The following is a 15147-nucleotide window of genomic DNA, read 5'->3' as shown; positions in this document are numbered from 1 at the left end:
GATTTGAAATTGCTTTACATTCCAGACAAAGGTATTTGTATGATATCCTAAAGATGAGAGGGAGCTACTGAAAGCTTCTCAAATAGGAGAGTAGCATGGTTAGAAATGGGCTTTAGGAATATCAAATTTGCAGCTTAGTGGAGGATGGATCATCAAGGGGAGAGACTGGAGTCAAGGAGAATAGTCTAAGTGAAAAGTGCTATAGGCTTGAACTAGAAAGGTGTTGGCTATGTGAGCAGAAAGAAAGAGATGGACATGAGAGATGCTGTGAAACACATCAAGAGCTAGCCATTTGTTTGGTCATGGGGTTAAAAGGAGAAAGAAAAACTGAGAAGGACTCCAAGATTACAAGTCTGGGATACAGGAAGGATAATAGCACCCTTGACAGAAATTGGGAAGTTAGGAGAAGGGTGGGCTTCTGGTAGAAACTTATGAATTTATCTTGGAACATACTGTGTTTCAGATTCACAGCAAGCAGCTGATGATGCAAAGATTGGAGCTCAGAAGAGAGTTGAGAGCTGGATTTGTAGATTTGGAATCCATATACATGGAGATGATAGCTAAACCCATGGGAGCTGTCCAAATCACCATAGGGAGAAGAGGAGAGGGCATGATATTTCAGCAAAGGAAATGAGAAGGAAAGGTCAGCTGGGTGAGTCCTCTTTAAAGGAAAATTAAGTTAGGGTTATATTAGCAGTGATAGGTAACATTTGATGTTAAGAAGTTAGGAAGGGGGGCAGCTAAATGGCGCAGTGGATAGAGCACTGGCCCTGGAGTCAGGAGTACCTGAGTTCAAATCCGGCCTCAGACATTTAACACTTACTAGCTGTGTGACCCTGGGCAAATCACTTAACCCCAATTGCCTCACTAAAAACAAAAGAGAAGAAGAAGAAGAAGAAGAAGAAGTTAGGAAGGGGGCAGCTAGGTGGCACAGTGGATAAAGCACCGACCCTGGATTTAGGAGTACCTGAGTTCAAATCTGGCCTCAGACACTTGACACTTACTAGCTGTGTGACCCTGGGCAAATCACTTAACCCCCATTGCCCCACCAAAAAAACAAACAAAAAGAAGTTAGGAAGGTTTTTATCAATACCTAGTGTTTGTATTTGTTTAAATCTTGATCTAAATTATATACCATGTTTTAAAATTAATGATTATACTAGTTATATTAATTTCTATATTGACAGAACAAGCATGATTTGAGATCAAGGGTTTGTTTGTCTTTATATTCTTAGAACTTAGCACATCGTAGGTGCTTTAAAAATGCTTGTTAAATTAAATTGACCTTTAATGCCATACAAATTTAACCATGTGTTAAGCTATGCTTTTTCAGGTTTTCCCCACTTGGGGAGAGCTTAGCTGTTTGTTTGGTTCATGCAGCCATAACTCCAGTGATTACCATTCATATGGTAGCATCTGCAGAATCATGGAGCCATAGGTAGATCACTGAACTTGGAGTCAGGCAGACATGGGTTCAAGTCCTGCTTCTGTCCCTTATTAGCTGTGCTGCCATCAGCACATTCTTTAACTTCTCTGAGTCTCGGTTCATTTATTAATAAAATAGGGATCATGATATCTATAGTGTTAAATGAGACAAATGAGAAAATGTATATTAAGTGCTCTGAACCATCACATAAATGTGCTTTGAACCATCACATAAATGTCAGCATCATTATTTGAGGTGGTGGTGGTTGTTGATCCTTCATTTTCAAAGAAGACCAGTGACATCATGGGGTGATGTCTTGACTCATGAATGAATTGGATTTAAGTAAGGCAGAGTTGCACAAAATTGTCAGGCTCATTCTGTCTTTCTGTATCATAGAAGTCCAGTGGCAGGACAAAAATCAGGATGACCAGCGATGGCCTTGGCATCTTTGACTTCTGACCAAGCTCTAAGCACTTTGTGCATTGGCTAGCCCTTTCTAAATTATTTAAAGTACAAACCCTGTAATTTAAAACTTATATTGCAAATGTAACAAAACCTATTTTTTTTGGCTTTGAAAGAAATATAAAAACATTTACTTTTATTTAGCAACTGTTATTTGATGTGATAGATTTTTTTATTCTTCCCCCACCCCAATTTTGTGTGTGTGTGTGTGTGTTTATGTATGTATTTTCTCTAAGACCATGGATAATTCAGAGTGGCTCCTTTCTGTAGTCTAGTGTGGTAGTTGATGGTCTGGACTGGGAGTGAAGAGAGTTAGGTTCTTGTCTCAGCTTTGATACTTGCTACCTGGACTTTGGGCAAGTCACAAGCTCTCTAAACCTTAGTTTCCTCATCTTTAAAATGAGGACATTAGATTAGATGATCTCTAAGGACCCTTTTCAGCTCCAAGATTCTAGAAATCTATGATTACTGGTGTGTGTGTGTGTGTGTGTGTGTGTGTGTGTGTGTAGAGTGACAGTTTAGTTATTTTAGCAACAGCACCTAGTATGCTCAGGAATCCCCCTCAACTTCTGTCTTCTTTTAGTAATTCAATCCTTTGTAAAACATCACGGGGTAATCAATTCACATGAATAAAATATAACAGTGTGTGAAAAAGACCATGTTACACTTTGGTAAAACTTCTAAAATCCTGTTTTAGGTCTGTTGAAATTATCCTAGATTCTGGAGGAAAACATACGGTTCCTTTTAAGCAGGGGTTCTTCATCTGGGGCTCATGGAAGGGGTTCCTGGATAAATTTCAGGGTAACTGTGAACTGGATGGGGAAAAAACCATCTTGATTTCAATCTAATTGTTTTCTTTTGTAATCCAATGTATTTTATGCATTTCAAAGCCTTATTCTGAGATGGGGTACATAGGATTCACTAGACAGAGAAAGGAGTATATGACACAAATGCAAAAAAAAAGGTTAAAGAGAAATAAATAAATAGAAGAAGTGAATAAAAATCTTTTGTTGTTCAGTTGTTTTAAACTTTTCATGACTCCATTTGGGGCTTTCTTGGCAGAGATAGAGTGATTTGCCATTTCCTTCTCTAGCTCATTTTACAGATGAGGAAACAGAGGCAAATGAGGTTAAGCCCAGAACCACACAGCCAGTAAGTGTCTGAGGCTAAATTTGAACTCAGGTCTTTCTGACTCCAGGCCAGGTGCTCCATCCACTGAGCCACCTAACTGCCCAATGAAAAGTTTAGTGGGGCCATTATTAAAGGAATCAGCTAAGGAGTGATTAAAGAGTAAATTTAAATCTTTGGTGTAAATTAGAAGGTCTTAATTCTGGATTTGAAAGATCAAGATAGAGGAGTCAAATAAAAATAGGTACAGGGAAAGAAAAACTGCTTTCAGCTGCTCTAGCCTGGATTCATGTTTCTCTTTTCTGAATACTTAATGTTGGCTTTTAAGAAGCAGCATGCTCAGATGCAAAGAGCATTAGTCTTGGAATCAGAAAGACTTGGGTTTCTGCCCCAGTTCTGTGACATACTGTGTGACCTTAACCAACACTTCACAGGGGTGTCCTAGGAATCAAGAGAGAGAAATTTTGTCTCTTTCATAGAATGTAAGGTCCTTGAAGGACAGAGATTCTTTCATCTTTGCCTTTGTTATCTCCAGCACCTCTCACAGTGCCTGGGACATAGTAGGTGCTTAATAAATGCATGTTGATTGATGGCTAAATGTGAAAACTGTAGCAGCTGAGCTAAGGGGTTTTTTCTTGGTCTCTTCTCTGAATTTTCATAGCATTTCATTTGTAATCACCTTCGTTCTGCTTTCTATTATATGTGAATATCTCTTGTGACTCATACTAGACAGTATAAGCTCCTTGAGGGCAGGGATTGTGTGTGGGCGATCTTTAAATGCCATGCACTACCAGCACCTGTCCTTGCTTTGGATGTAGTGCGCTCTTACTTGCCAACCCACACAATGCACTCACTTTTTTCCCTACTCATTTCACAAGTGAGAGTCTTTTTCCTCAGTTTGATTGTAAACTCCTTTGGGGGTTGGGGAGGGCTGGGACTTTTACTGTATTCCACACAGAATCTACCACAGTGAAGGGAAAATAGCAGATGCTTAATAAACACCCACTGACTGAGTAAATAAGAGTCTTCTACTTATTGGGCAAAAGAGGCTGTTACTGTCGTTTGTTAAAGAGTACCATGACAGATGTCATGATTTGTAGTGAATTGGATTTAAGTGAGGAAGAGCTGTGCAGTCACCAGCCTCACTTTCTCCTCTAGAGCCATCTGGGTCCAGTGGTAAGATATGTGTTCAGAATGACTGGAGATGGCCCTGGATAGTGACTTGCCCAGGGTCACATAGCTAGTAAGTGTCTGAGGTGAAATTTGAACTCAGGTGCTCTCAATTTCGGGGCCAGTGCTGTATCCACTGAGCCACCTAGCTTTCCTTTCCTAGGCAAAAGAGGGAGAAGAGGAAAAAGTACTCTTTTTTTAAAATGCTTCCAGAGGTGTAGTGAAAGGCAAGTTAACTTCTTGTTTGGGACTGCCCTTCATTAATCCAAGAAAAGTTTCTCTCCTTAGGGCATTTAAAGGCTCCCTCCTATAAATTATTTCCAATTTATCCTATCTCTTATCTTGTTTGGCTGTGGGTTTTTTGTTTGTTATTTTGTTGTTGTTGTTGTTTTTTGCAGGACAATGAGGGCTAGTGACTTGACCAGGGTCACACATCTAGTAAGTGTCAAGTGTCTGAGGTTGGATTTGAACTCAGGTCCTCCTGAATCCTGGGCCAGTGTTGGCTGTGTTTTTTTAAAGAAAATATTTTTTCCCCAATTACATATAAAGACAATTTTGAATATTCATTAAATTTTTTTGAGTTCCAAATTTTCTTCTTCCCTCTCTTACCTACCCCCTACCTGAGAGAGGAAGCAATTTTATATGTGTTTTACATGTGTAATCATGCAAAATATATTTCCATATTAGTCATGTTCTGAAAGAAGACACAGACCCAAAGGAAACACACACACACATACACACACGCACGCACACACACACACACACACACACACAGAGTGAAAAATAGTCTGCTTTGATCTGCATTCAGATGCCATAGAGTTTTTTCTCTACATAAGTGCATAGCATTTTCTACCGTGAGTCTTTCCATGTAGTCTCCCCTATTAGACCGTGAGCTCTTTGAGAGCAGAAATTGTCTTTTGCCTTTTTTGTGTGTGTATTCTGAGCACCTTAGTATAGCACCTGGATAATAGCAAGTGCTTAATAAATATACATTCATTGGCTGATGGTAGACAAACTGAAAATAGGAAAATCACAAGGGTTTTGATAGCTAAAAAAACTTTCTGAAAGTCTCAGCACAGAAACTAGGACTTGTGAGGGTCCAAAGTCTAAGTAAAAAAGTTCAGGGGAATTGGGAAAGCCATGGTTTATTCAGGCCAGAGATAAAACCAGAATTAAATCAAGCAGTACTTGAAAACTGGTGAAGGTTCATGAATGCTCACTAGAGAATCATAGATTTGGGGAGATTTGCCATCTAATCCGGCTCCTTCATTTTACAAATGAGGAAATTGAGCCTCGGTGAGGTGGTGTAACTTGTTTAATGCCACCCAGCTAGTAAATAGCAATGCCAGGATTTGAACCTTCTCCTGCAACACTAAGATCAGCATTGTTCCATTGTGCCAATTATACCTTTAACTGTATCACAATTCTATCTTCCCAAGCCTTGGTCTAAATTGAGAACCACCTTTTCAACTATAGATATACTCTAATAGGTAAGGCTGGTGGGTTTTTTTGTTTGTTTGTTTTGGCAGGGCAATGGGGGTTAAGTGACTTGCCCAGGGTCACACAGCTAGTAAGTGTCAAATGTCTGAGGCCAGATTTGAACTCAGGTTCTCCTGAATCAAGGACCAGTGCTTTATCCACTGTGCCATCTAGCTGCCCCAGGCTTGTGTTATAATAAAAAATTCTTTTTTATAGGAAAAAAGGATAATTGAATGAGAAAATGTGTTCAGCTTTGATTTGGTTAGTATGAAAAGTGTAGAATGAAGAAGGGAGGTAGAAGGAAGAGAAAATAAATGCTTGCTCATTTTAAAAAAAGTAAAATAAAATAAAAGTTGCGGGGGCAGCTAGGTGGCGCGGTGGATAGAGCACCGGCCCTGGATTCAGGAGTACCTGAGTTCAAATCCGGCCTCAGACACTTAACACTTACTAGCTGTGTGACCCTGGGCAAGTCACTTAACCCCAATTGCCTCACTAAAAAAAAACAAAAAATAAAAGTTGTGTAAAAGTAACATGTTGCATTGATTATGTACTTTTTTTGTAGCTAAAATAAGAGTATGGTATGAGGCTAAAATCCAGACATCATCACCTACCTGGTGAAAGGTTACCTAAATTAAAAGCAGAGTTCCTAGGAAGAAATAAAGCTGGGCTTGGTTAAACCCAGCCCTATAAAATGATGGCAAACATCACCCTATCTTCCTCTTTACTTTTCCCAAAGCTGTAACTTTTCGTATTGAATCTACTTGGAGAATATTCACCTACTGCAAACAAAAGAAAAACTAAAAAAAAACAAAAACAAGGAAAAAGAAATTGTACTAACAGACATTGGATGACAATATGCCACTGTAGAGAGAATTCTTGGTTTGGAATCAGAAAATCACTATTCAAGTCTTAGCTCTAACATTTACCAGCTTTGAGCAAAAGATTTCCCATTTCAGTTTCAGGGCTTCAGTTTCTTTATCTGTAAAATAAGGGGACTGATGGAGAAGGCTCATTCATCTCTAACATTCTATAATACTGTTCAGTACCTGTTTCAACAAATCTACCTTTCTGGGTCTTAGTATTTTTATCTGTAAAATAAGCCAATGCCCAGGGCTATTTTTTTCCTCTTTTTTTTTCTTGTAAAGGTTACTGGAATAAAAGATTTACTTAAAACTTACTTGCCTGAGAAGGTGATACTTTGACCTACTTATATGCTGCCTCCAGATGTACATGAAACTGACCTGATAAATGGGAAGAGCAGCCTTAGAATGACATCTCTAAGAGAAATGGGGATGGAGCTTAGCCTTCTGCTAATTAGCAAAGTCAACCTCATGCAATGTTCTCACTGTAGAACCTCACCAGCAGCCCAACTTTCCCCACTGTGAATGTAAAAGTTGATATGACTTTTATTCTGATTTTTAAAAAGCATTAAGACTTTCCATTCTGAAGTAATCACTACTGTTTGACAGCTGCACCAGGGTTTTCATTATATCATTCTTCAGAGGAGGAAAAAGAGTGAGTAGGTCTGTCGTGGGCATCAGCTTTACTTTTGACAGCCCACCCCTGCTCTGCAATCTTATTGTTCACACAATATCTGTCTCTTTGTGAACGCCTGCCTTTAAAACCACAAAACCTTATTTAAACTTAATCAGAAATGTCTATCTCTTCTCCCCTTCGTTAAGCACACAGAAAGAACAATGGAAGCTAGGTCACCATGAAACATGGGGCACATGGAAGACATGGATTTTGACAGCTGTCACACACACACACACACACACACACACACATTCACTGGATTGAAGTGGCTTGCCAAGCAATGAAATGAGAATCTTTTGACAGAGCCCTTTAATTAGCATGAGATCACATCTTTCTGACTAATATTTCCTCCACATTTTAGCACGATTAGGCACGATTCTGCAGGAACTGTAGTTGGAGGAGAAATGAGGGAGAAATATTTTCTACAATATGAGTCCCTTTGCTCTGGGCTCCTGATAACACATAGATTAGGCTGTTAAATCAAGGAATCACTTGTTCATAGTCTCCTGGGAGACATCTCTCCCACTTTGGTTCTCATGAGTAACCAAAATGCCAACTCTTCTCTACTGCTACACGAATAAGCACGTACCCAAGACTTGAAACAAGGTTGAGGGGTGGGTGGAGAATTTAATAAATCACAACTCTGATTGCTATTGCTCTTCAGGGGAATGTACTTTGTGGGGGATCTGGAGTAGATTGAGCTGTGCTGCAGATGTTTGTTTCATATAATTTGTAGTAAGGGAAGTGGGTATAGGTAAATGGAGAAGGAATGGTAAGATTCTTTGGGGGCCTGGGAATGAGAAAGTCCCCATTTAGGTCTTAGATGTTTGACTTTGGGGAACTCAAGCCAGATGGCTTCTTGTCTGGAGTGTTGCATGTTTTGGTATGGATTGGCCTAAATGGCTTCTGAGGTTCCTTCTAGCTTTGAAATTCTGTGATTTCACTTGTCTGAATTTCAGTGTCTTCAATGGTAAAATGAGAGATGGATAGAAATTAGAAGAGAATTAGTTGTGTTGCCTTTCACAGGTATGGTGACTCGAGAGAAATTCTAAGGCAAAAAAGGGATAAAGGCAATCACCAAAGATAAAAAAGAATTTCAGTTGCATGAAACTGAAATAGCTTTATACCATCAAACAAATGGCTCAACCTCTCTGGGTCTCAGTTTCCTTATCTGTAAAATGAAGGGCATGTACTTAATGACCTCAAAGATCCTTTCGAACTCTAAATCAATGATTCTATGAGAAGAAATTCTGTATATTGGGAAAATAACTTTGCATAAAACATCTCTGTTAAAGGCCTCATATTCAAAATATATAGGGACATGAATATTTAAGTCCAAGAGCCATTCTCCAATAGATAAGAGGTCAAAGAATGTGAACAAAATAGTTCTCAGTAGAAGAATGGCACTTTAAATACCACATGAAAAACTTCCGAATTATTTATAAGACAAAAAATACAAATCGAAACAACTGGGAAGTTTCATAGCACACCCAGCAAAGTAACAAAAATGACAAAAGATGAGAAAAATTGACATTGGAGGAGCTGTGAAAAAACAGACCGACTAACACACTGCTGGGGAAGGAGTAAGTTGTTTTAAACATTCTGGAAAACAATTTGAAATGATGCCAGAGAGTGACTAAAATGGCCATACCCTTTAGCCCAGAGATCCTACTTCTAGGCATAGACCCCAGGGAGGTCAAAGACAGAGAGAAGAGTCCCACATACACCAAAATATGAATAGCAGCACTTTTAGTATTAGCAAAGAACTGGTGAAGTATATTTGTTTCTGTTGAGGAATATCTAAGCAAACTGTGGTATAACCTCACTGTGCTGATTATAAAGAATTAGAAAAATATTTGGTGGGGGAATGATGCAAAGTGAAGCAAGCCAACTGGGAAAATAATATGCAAATCAACCACAACAAAATAAGCAGAAGAAACAACAACAACAAATCCCCAAACTGGATACCATAAAATTATTATGACCCCCTCTTCCCCCTGCCTCCCATCCCATCCCCAGGAGACCTCATGAAAAACCTTTGTTTCCCAAAGCTCACCATCAAGAATGGCCCACTGGTTGTCAATTTCTGTGTGCTTCAGGTAAGAATCTTCAATGGTGGGGTCATAGTCTGGCACAAAGATCTTCTGGAAAAACTGGATGGTCAGGGCGCTCTTGCCTACACCGCCATCTCCAACCACCACCAACTTGTATGTGGGGAGATTGTCACTTGGTACAGCACTGGTAGCCATGTCTCTAATAAGTCAGACCTGGAGAGGCAAAACATGTTGAATGAGACTCTGGCAGCCTCAGTTTTTACACCATTCCCAACCCAACCCAGGGGTTTAGTTACCACTCTCCTAATTGGTTCAGATAGCTAGCCATCTTGCAAGGATGGCACCAACTCCTCAATCAATAAATATTTATTGGACACTTACTATATTCAAGGCACAGCACTTAGTAGGGAATACAAAGAATTTATAAACCTGCAATGAACATGATTGCTTAGACAACAGTTTTAATTTGATTTGATTTTCAAAATCTACCAGCCTATAAAATTTACAAACACCATTCTCAGCAAATTTAATTGAGTCCCTGGTAGACAATGTGCCCTGTGTGTTCTACCTAGTATGTTCTTTAAGGTTGTATAAGGTGATATACTAAACTATTACTTGGAACAGTGACAAAGGTAAGTAGAATTAATAGAGCCTTGGATCTGAAAAAAAGCAGATTCAAAAAGCTGTAAATGCACACACAAGTACAAACCTCCACTTGCTCATTTAGCACTTTCTGCTTCACATTACCTGGTGATTATTTTGTCACCTAAGAATGACTTAATAACTTTTTCTTTTCCCTCCTTTGCCCAAAGAAACAACCAAAGATACTTTTGCAATGCAGAGGGATTCTACTTGAAGCAAACCCTATCTATAATAATCCAAGATGCATTAAAAATATATATTGGGAATGATTACTTTCTTTATGAAAGAATCTTTTGCTTTAGGAGGAAATTCACTGCAGGGCTCTCATGTTGACTATGCTACAGATTGGGAGGAAATACAGAAAAAAATTTACGATTAACATGATACCTGCCCTTGAGTTAGTTATTGAGGTTCTTTGGGAGGGGGGATGGTGAATAGGGCCAACACTCACAAAAAGAGCATATCAAAAGGAAAACTATTCCTAAATACAAACTGTGAAGCTACAGAGAATTATGTACATATTGTAAGTTCCTGGGACATTCTAAAGTGAATGGAGAGAACACCTTGGGATAACTAATCATGGGAGTTTATGTCTTTGACAAAAATTTATCTATACTGATATACAGGATTTAATGACTCAATTGGTTTCAGAACGGAAAAAATCCCATGGATGATATGGGAGCAATTTGTTTCACAGCAACCATGTTATAATAGGGAGTACATTATTGCATGATGAAAACTCAGATCATATAAACTTCAAATAGATACAGAGGTGGGAAACTATATAACTTTTATAATGATAAATCCAGTTCCTCCCCCCTTTACACCTTCCTCTCCATGCATTTGGAGAGAAGGGGCCATAGGTGCTATGCTCCAAACCAAAATCATATCTCCACAGGTATTTGGTTTCCCCTTCGTTGTTCACATGCTCTCCGGGGTCCCATGGCTACAGCAGGCTGGTCCTGGAGTGATTAGCAGCACCCACCTGTCTGCTTTCTCTTGCCCACGCAACTGCCTGGCTCCAGTTGCATCTTTGGGGCCAAATCATGTAGGAAAAGGTGGGTCTGGGGAAACAAATGGAACTACCTTCCCCTCCTCAGCACCTTTTGTGATTTGCTAACACAGCACAGTCACATCAAACAAATTCTCTGTGTCTGAAAATAATATATTATATGTGTGTATGTTTATATAAAATATATAATAAGTATATACCCATATGTATCTTATTCCATAACTTGAGTCCATCACTTCTCTGTCAGGGTGGGGATAATATGCTTTATTGCTAGTATTCTGGAATCATGGCTGGTTATTGCATTGATGAGAGTTCTTAAGTATTTTAAAGTCGTTTGCCTTTACAAAATTGTTTTTGTAGAAATTATTTGCTTGGCTCTGCTCATTTCACTCTGCATCTGTTCCTACAAATATTCTGAGATTTCTCTGCCAACTGTTGCTTTCATTATTTCTTATGGCACAATGGTTTTCTATTACATTCAAATATCATTATCTCCTCAACCATTCCCTAATAGAAGAATATCAGCTTGGGTTCCATTTTTTTTTTGCCACTACAAAAAAGAGCTACTACAAATATTTTTGTAGATATGGGACCTTTTTCTTTGATCTCTTGTGAGCATAGGTTTAATAGGGGTATTGATAGGTCAAAGAGTCCTTTTAGTAACTTTTGGGGAATAATTCAAATTGCTTTCCAGAATGGAAAGTTCAATCAATTCTCCAGCAACAGTATGTTAATGTGCCTGTTTTACTTTACTGCAGCTTCTTTAACATTTCTCATTTTCCCTCATTTTTTTGTCAGCTCTAACAAACTGATGGGTATGAAGATCTCAGGATTGCTTTAACTCGTATTTCTTTCATTATTTGGAGCATTTTTTATATGACTATTGATAACATGGATTTCTTCCTTTGAAAATTGCCTATTCAGATACTTTGAAAAGCTATCAACTGGGGAATGGGTCTTATTTTTATAAATTTGAATCAATTCTCTATCTTGGAAATTAGACCTTTATCAGAGAAACTTGTTGCAAAGATTTGTGGGGGTGTGGGGGGAGAGCAGCTGTTTCCCTTCTAATCATAGCTGTATTGGTCTTTCTTGTGCAAAACACTTAAATTTTAGGTAATAAAAATTGTTTGGTCTACTTTCTGTGATCTTTTCTATATCTTCTTTGGTCATGAACATTTCCCCTATCCATAGTTGCAAAAGGTAATTTCTCACTTGCTCTTTTAATTAAAAAAAATTTTTTTTTTTTTAGTGAGGCAATTGGGGTTAAGTGACTTGCCCAGGGTCACACAGCTAGTAAGTGTTAAGTGTCTGAGGCCGGATTTGAACTCAGGTACTCCTGACTCCAAGGCCAGTGCTCTATCCACTGCGCCATCTAGCTGCCCCTTTAATTTGTTTTTGATGTGACTTTTTATTTCTAAGTTACGTATTCATTTGGACCTTGTGGTCTATGGTATGAGGTATTGGTCTAAAACTGATTTCTACCAGACCCCTTTCCAGTTTTCTCAGCAGCTTTTGCCAAATAGTAACAGACTTCTCACTCTCCACCAATCAGAGGGTAAAGGTAAGCACCAAAGAACAAAGATATATCAAGGTTCATAAAACTTATGGGGGAATCTTGTCATAGAGTATCATTAACAAGGTTATATCCAGACTCACTGAAAAACAATTAGCATTCAAGTTTCTAAGGAATGGCTCACTAATGGATATTTAACTGATATGTGTTTGAAAGCTGATTAAAGGCAAACCACAAAATGCTTTTTTTTTAAAAAAAATGACAATACTCTTTTAAGCTCTACATTTAACATCTGATAAAAGGAGCCCTGCCCTTGGAGGAACCTAGGCTGTGTAAGCATCCATACAACTCTTCCCTACACCTCCAATAAGATCATCTAGTGGGAGAATCATCTCACTAACACTCTAAAGGAAACCATGGGATCCCATAATCTTCCATACTCTCCATTCAGAATCTCTTCATGCTCAGTATTACACTTTCTGCATGACTCACATGCCCCATTCATCTCCCTGCCCAACTTTCTATTCTATAATTTCTGTCATCCATATTCACCATTTTATGCACCAGACCAGCCATTTTCTATTTCCTATTTCTATTTCCTCTCATCTTTATACATCCCATGTCTACTATCCCCGGGGTTATTTTTCTACCACCCACCCCTTCCACTGTATCTTTTGAGATCTCTGTTTCATTATTAAAACCTTCCCCTTCTCTCATCCTTGTTTCTTTTACACTTATTTTACCTCCTCACATTCAATTAATCTTAACATTCTCCTGCAGATTCCCTGTTTTGCCCCTACCCCTTTCCAATGTTGGCCACTCCATTTTCCATTCCTACCTCAAAGGGTCTGGAGAGACCTTTGTTATTTCCCTTCTGCCCTGCTTTCCCACTGTTATTCAACAACTTCTTTGAAGTTTATAGCACCTTATCCCTTATTTCTATCACCCATCCTACTGACCCTTCTAGACACTATTTATTCTACCTTTTCTCCTTACTTAGATCCCTGAACCTCTCCTTTCTATCCCTACTCCATCCATCCAAGCTGCAACTAGTGCAAAGAAACTAGAGCTTTGCCTTTGGCTGGAATTTGCTCAAATAAAGGCCATTTAAAGAATTTGATGACAGTGCTTGCACTCCTGTAGGGAAGAAGGCAGCCTAGTGGCTGATTGAAACTGTAGTGGTGTGGCAAAAATGATAGGACGATGAGAGTGGGGTTGGGGATGAGGATAGGAGTAGGCTCCTGATGCTCTATCACTTCCTGTTCAGTCTCCCAGTGTTCTTTAGGGGTTGGAAGCAAGGGACAGGGAGGCCAGAGAGGCCAGAGGCCACAGCAGATCAAAGCTCTGGCCTGGTTTAGTGATTGGGAAGAAGCCCAGTCCTGCCCCTATGAGCAAAGGTAGAATTAATAAGAAATTTCTGCCCATTTCCATGTTAATTCTTAGTCTCCAAAGACATTTCCATTGACCTTTACTTAAGCGATAAGAGATTTTATTTGTGAGACAATGCCACGAAAGAACAGGGTATATTCATCATCCCTCAGTCTCTGAGATTTGGTAAACAAAGAGAAATTTCAATGAAAATCAGGACATTTCCCCAGTAAAAGGCAATGAGGAAAGAAGGGTTTGGGGTTTTGTTCTTGTTAAGTTGTTGCATTTCCTTTTCTTTTTAAAATTCGTACCAAATTTTGCAAAGAAAGTTATTATGCCTACAAAATGTCTTACAGTCATTGTTTTCCAATTTATCATAAGTGATACTTAACGGAAACTGCAATGAGTGAAGGGGTAAAATTTAGCAGCTGGTGGTTTTGCTCTGAGCCACTTCCAGGAAGACTAACAGGAACAAACTACACACTGCAATATAATAAACACTAATGGGTGCCTTCTTTGTGCAAGACTAGATACTGAGGATAAAATGACAAAAAGAATCCCTGCCCTGGAAAGGAAAAGGCTGGGGAGGGAGAAGGATAATAGCAATATTTCCCAGGGCCCTCCTATATAGGCTGGGCCATCTTTTTGTTAGGGACCAACCCTAAAGTAGTTAGGCTAGCTTTTCTCTTAGAGGTGCTAAAAATTATCTTTGGGTGAGACTTAATTGGCCCAAGAAACTAAGGCTTGAACCCTTGATGTAGCTTGCTGGTGGACTCAGCACAAAAGGAAGCACATATGGAGCCAGATTTCTGATCAGCAGACCAGTATGGCCAATAGAGAGGCAGGTAATCAATGCCATATCCTGGTTGAATATCCTTTACATACTGTAGCTTAATAATCTCCTTTTTATTAACTGTTGGATATTCATTTTAGTTCCTGAATGTGAAATGCTGTCCTGAGTCAGGCCCAACCTATGACAAGGAATAAAATCAGAATGAAACCTTTGATAGATGGTGGCACCTGAGCTACACTCTGAAAGAAGTTAGGGATTCTATGAGGCAGAGGTAAGTAAATACATTCTATACATAATGGAGAAGACAGCTAGATGGCATCTAGATAGTGCAGTGGGTAGAGTGCCAGACCCGGAGTTAGGAAGACTCATCTTCCTGAGTTCAAATCTGACTTACTAGCTATGGGACTCTGGGTAAGTCATTTAACACTTTTTGTTTGCCTCAGTTTCCTCATCCATAAAATGAACTGAAGAAGGAAATGGCAAACCACTCCAGTATCTTTGCCAAGAAAATCCCAAATGGGGCCACGAAGAGTCAGACAGGACTGAAATGACTGAACAACA

At 39.1% G+C, this 15147-nt stretch overlaps 1 protein-coding gene across 2 annotated transcripts in view; it reads right to left on the bottom strand.

The window, feature by feature from the left end:
- The window catches only part of MRAS (muscle RAS oncogene homolog), a 123251-nt gene that overhangs the window by 49584 nt on the left and 58520 nt on the right, over window positions 1-15147 (bottom strand). For both annotated transcript variants that reach the window (XM_043994688.1, XM_043994687.1), the window contains one exon: window positions 9258-9468. In XM_043994688.1, coding sequence (XP_043850623.1) covers window positions 9258-9450 — 193 coding nt within the window. In that variant the 5' untranslated portion in view covers window positions 9451-9468. The remainder of the gene's footprint in view (window positions 1-9257; window positions 9469-15147) is intronic.

Source organism: Dromiciops gliroides, chromosome 3 (assembly GCF_019393635.1).
Source record: "Dromiciops gliroides isolate mDroGli1 chromosome 3, mDroGli1.pri, whole genome shotgun sequence".
Classification (NCBI taxonomy): Eukaryota; Metazoa; Chordata; class Mammalia; order Microbiotheria; family Microbiotheriidae; genus Dromiciops; species Dromiciops gliroides.
The sequence above is the reverse complement of the archived record's forward strand: the minus strand, read 5'-3'. Positions and strand labels throughout refer to the sequence as shown.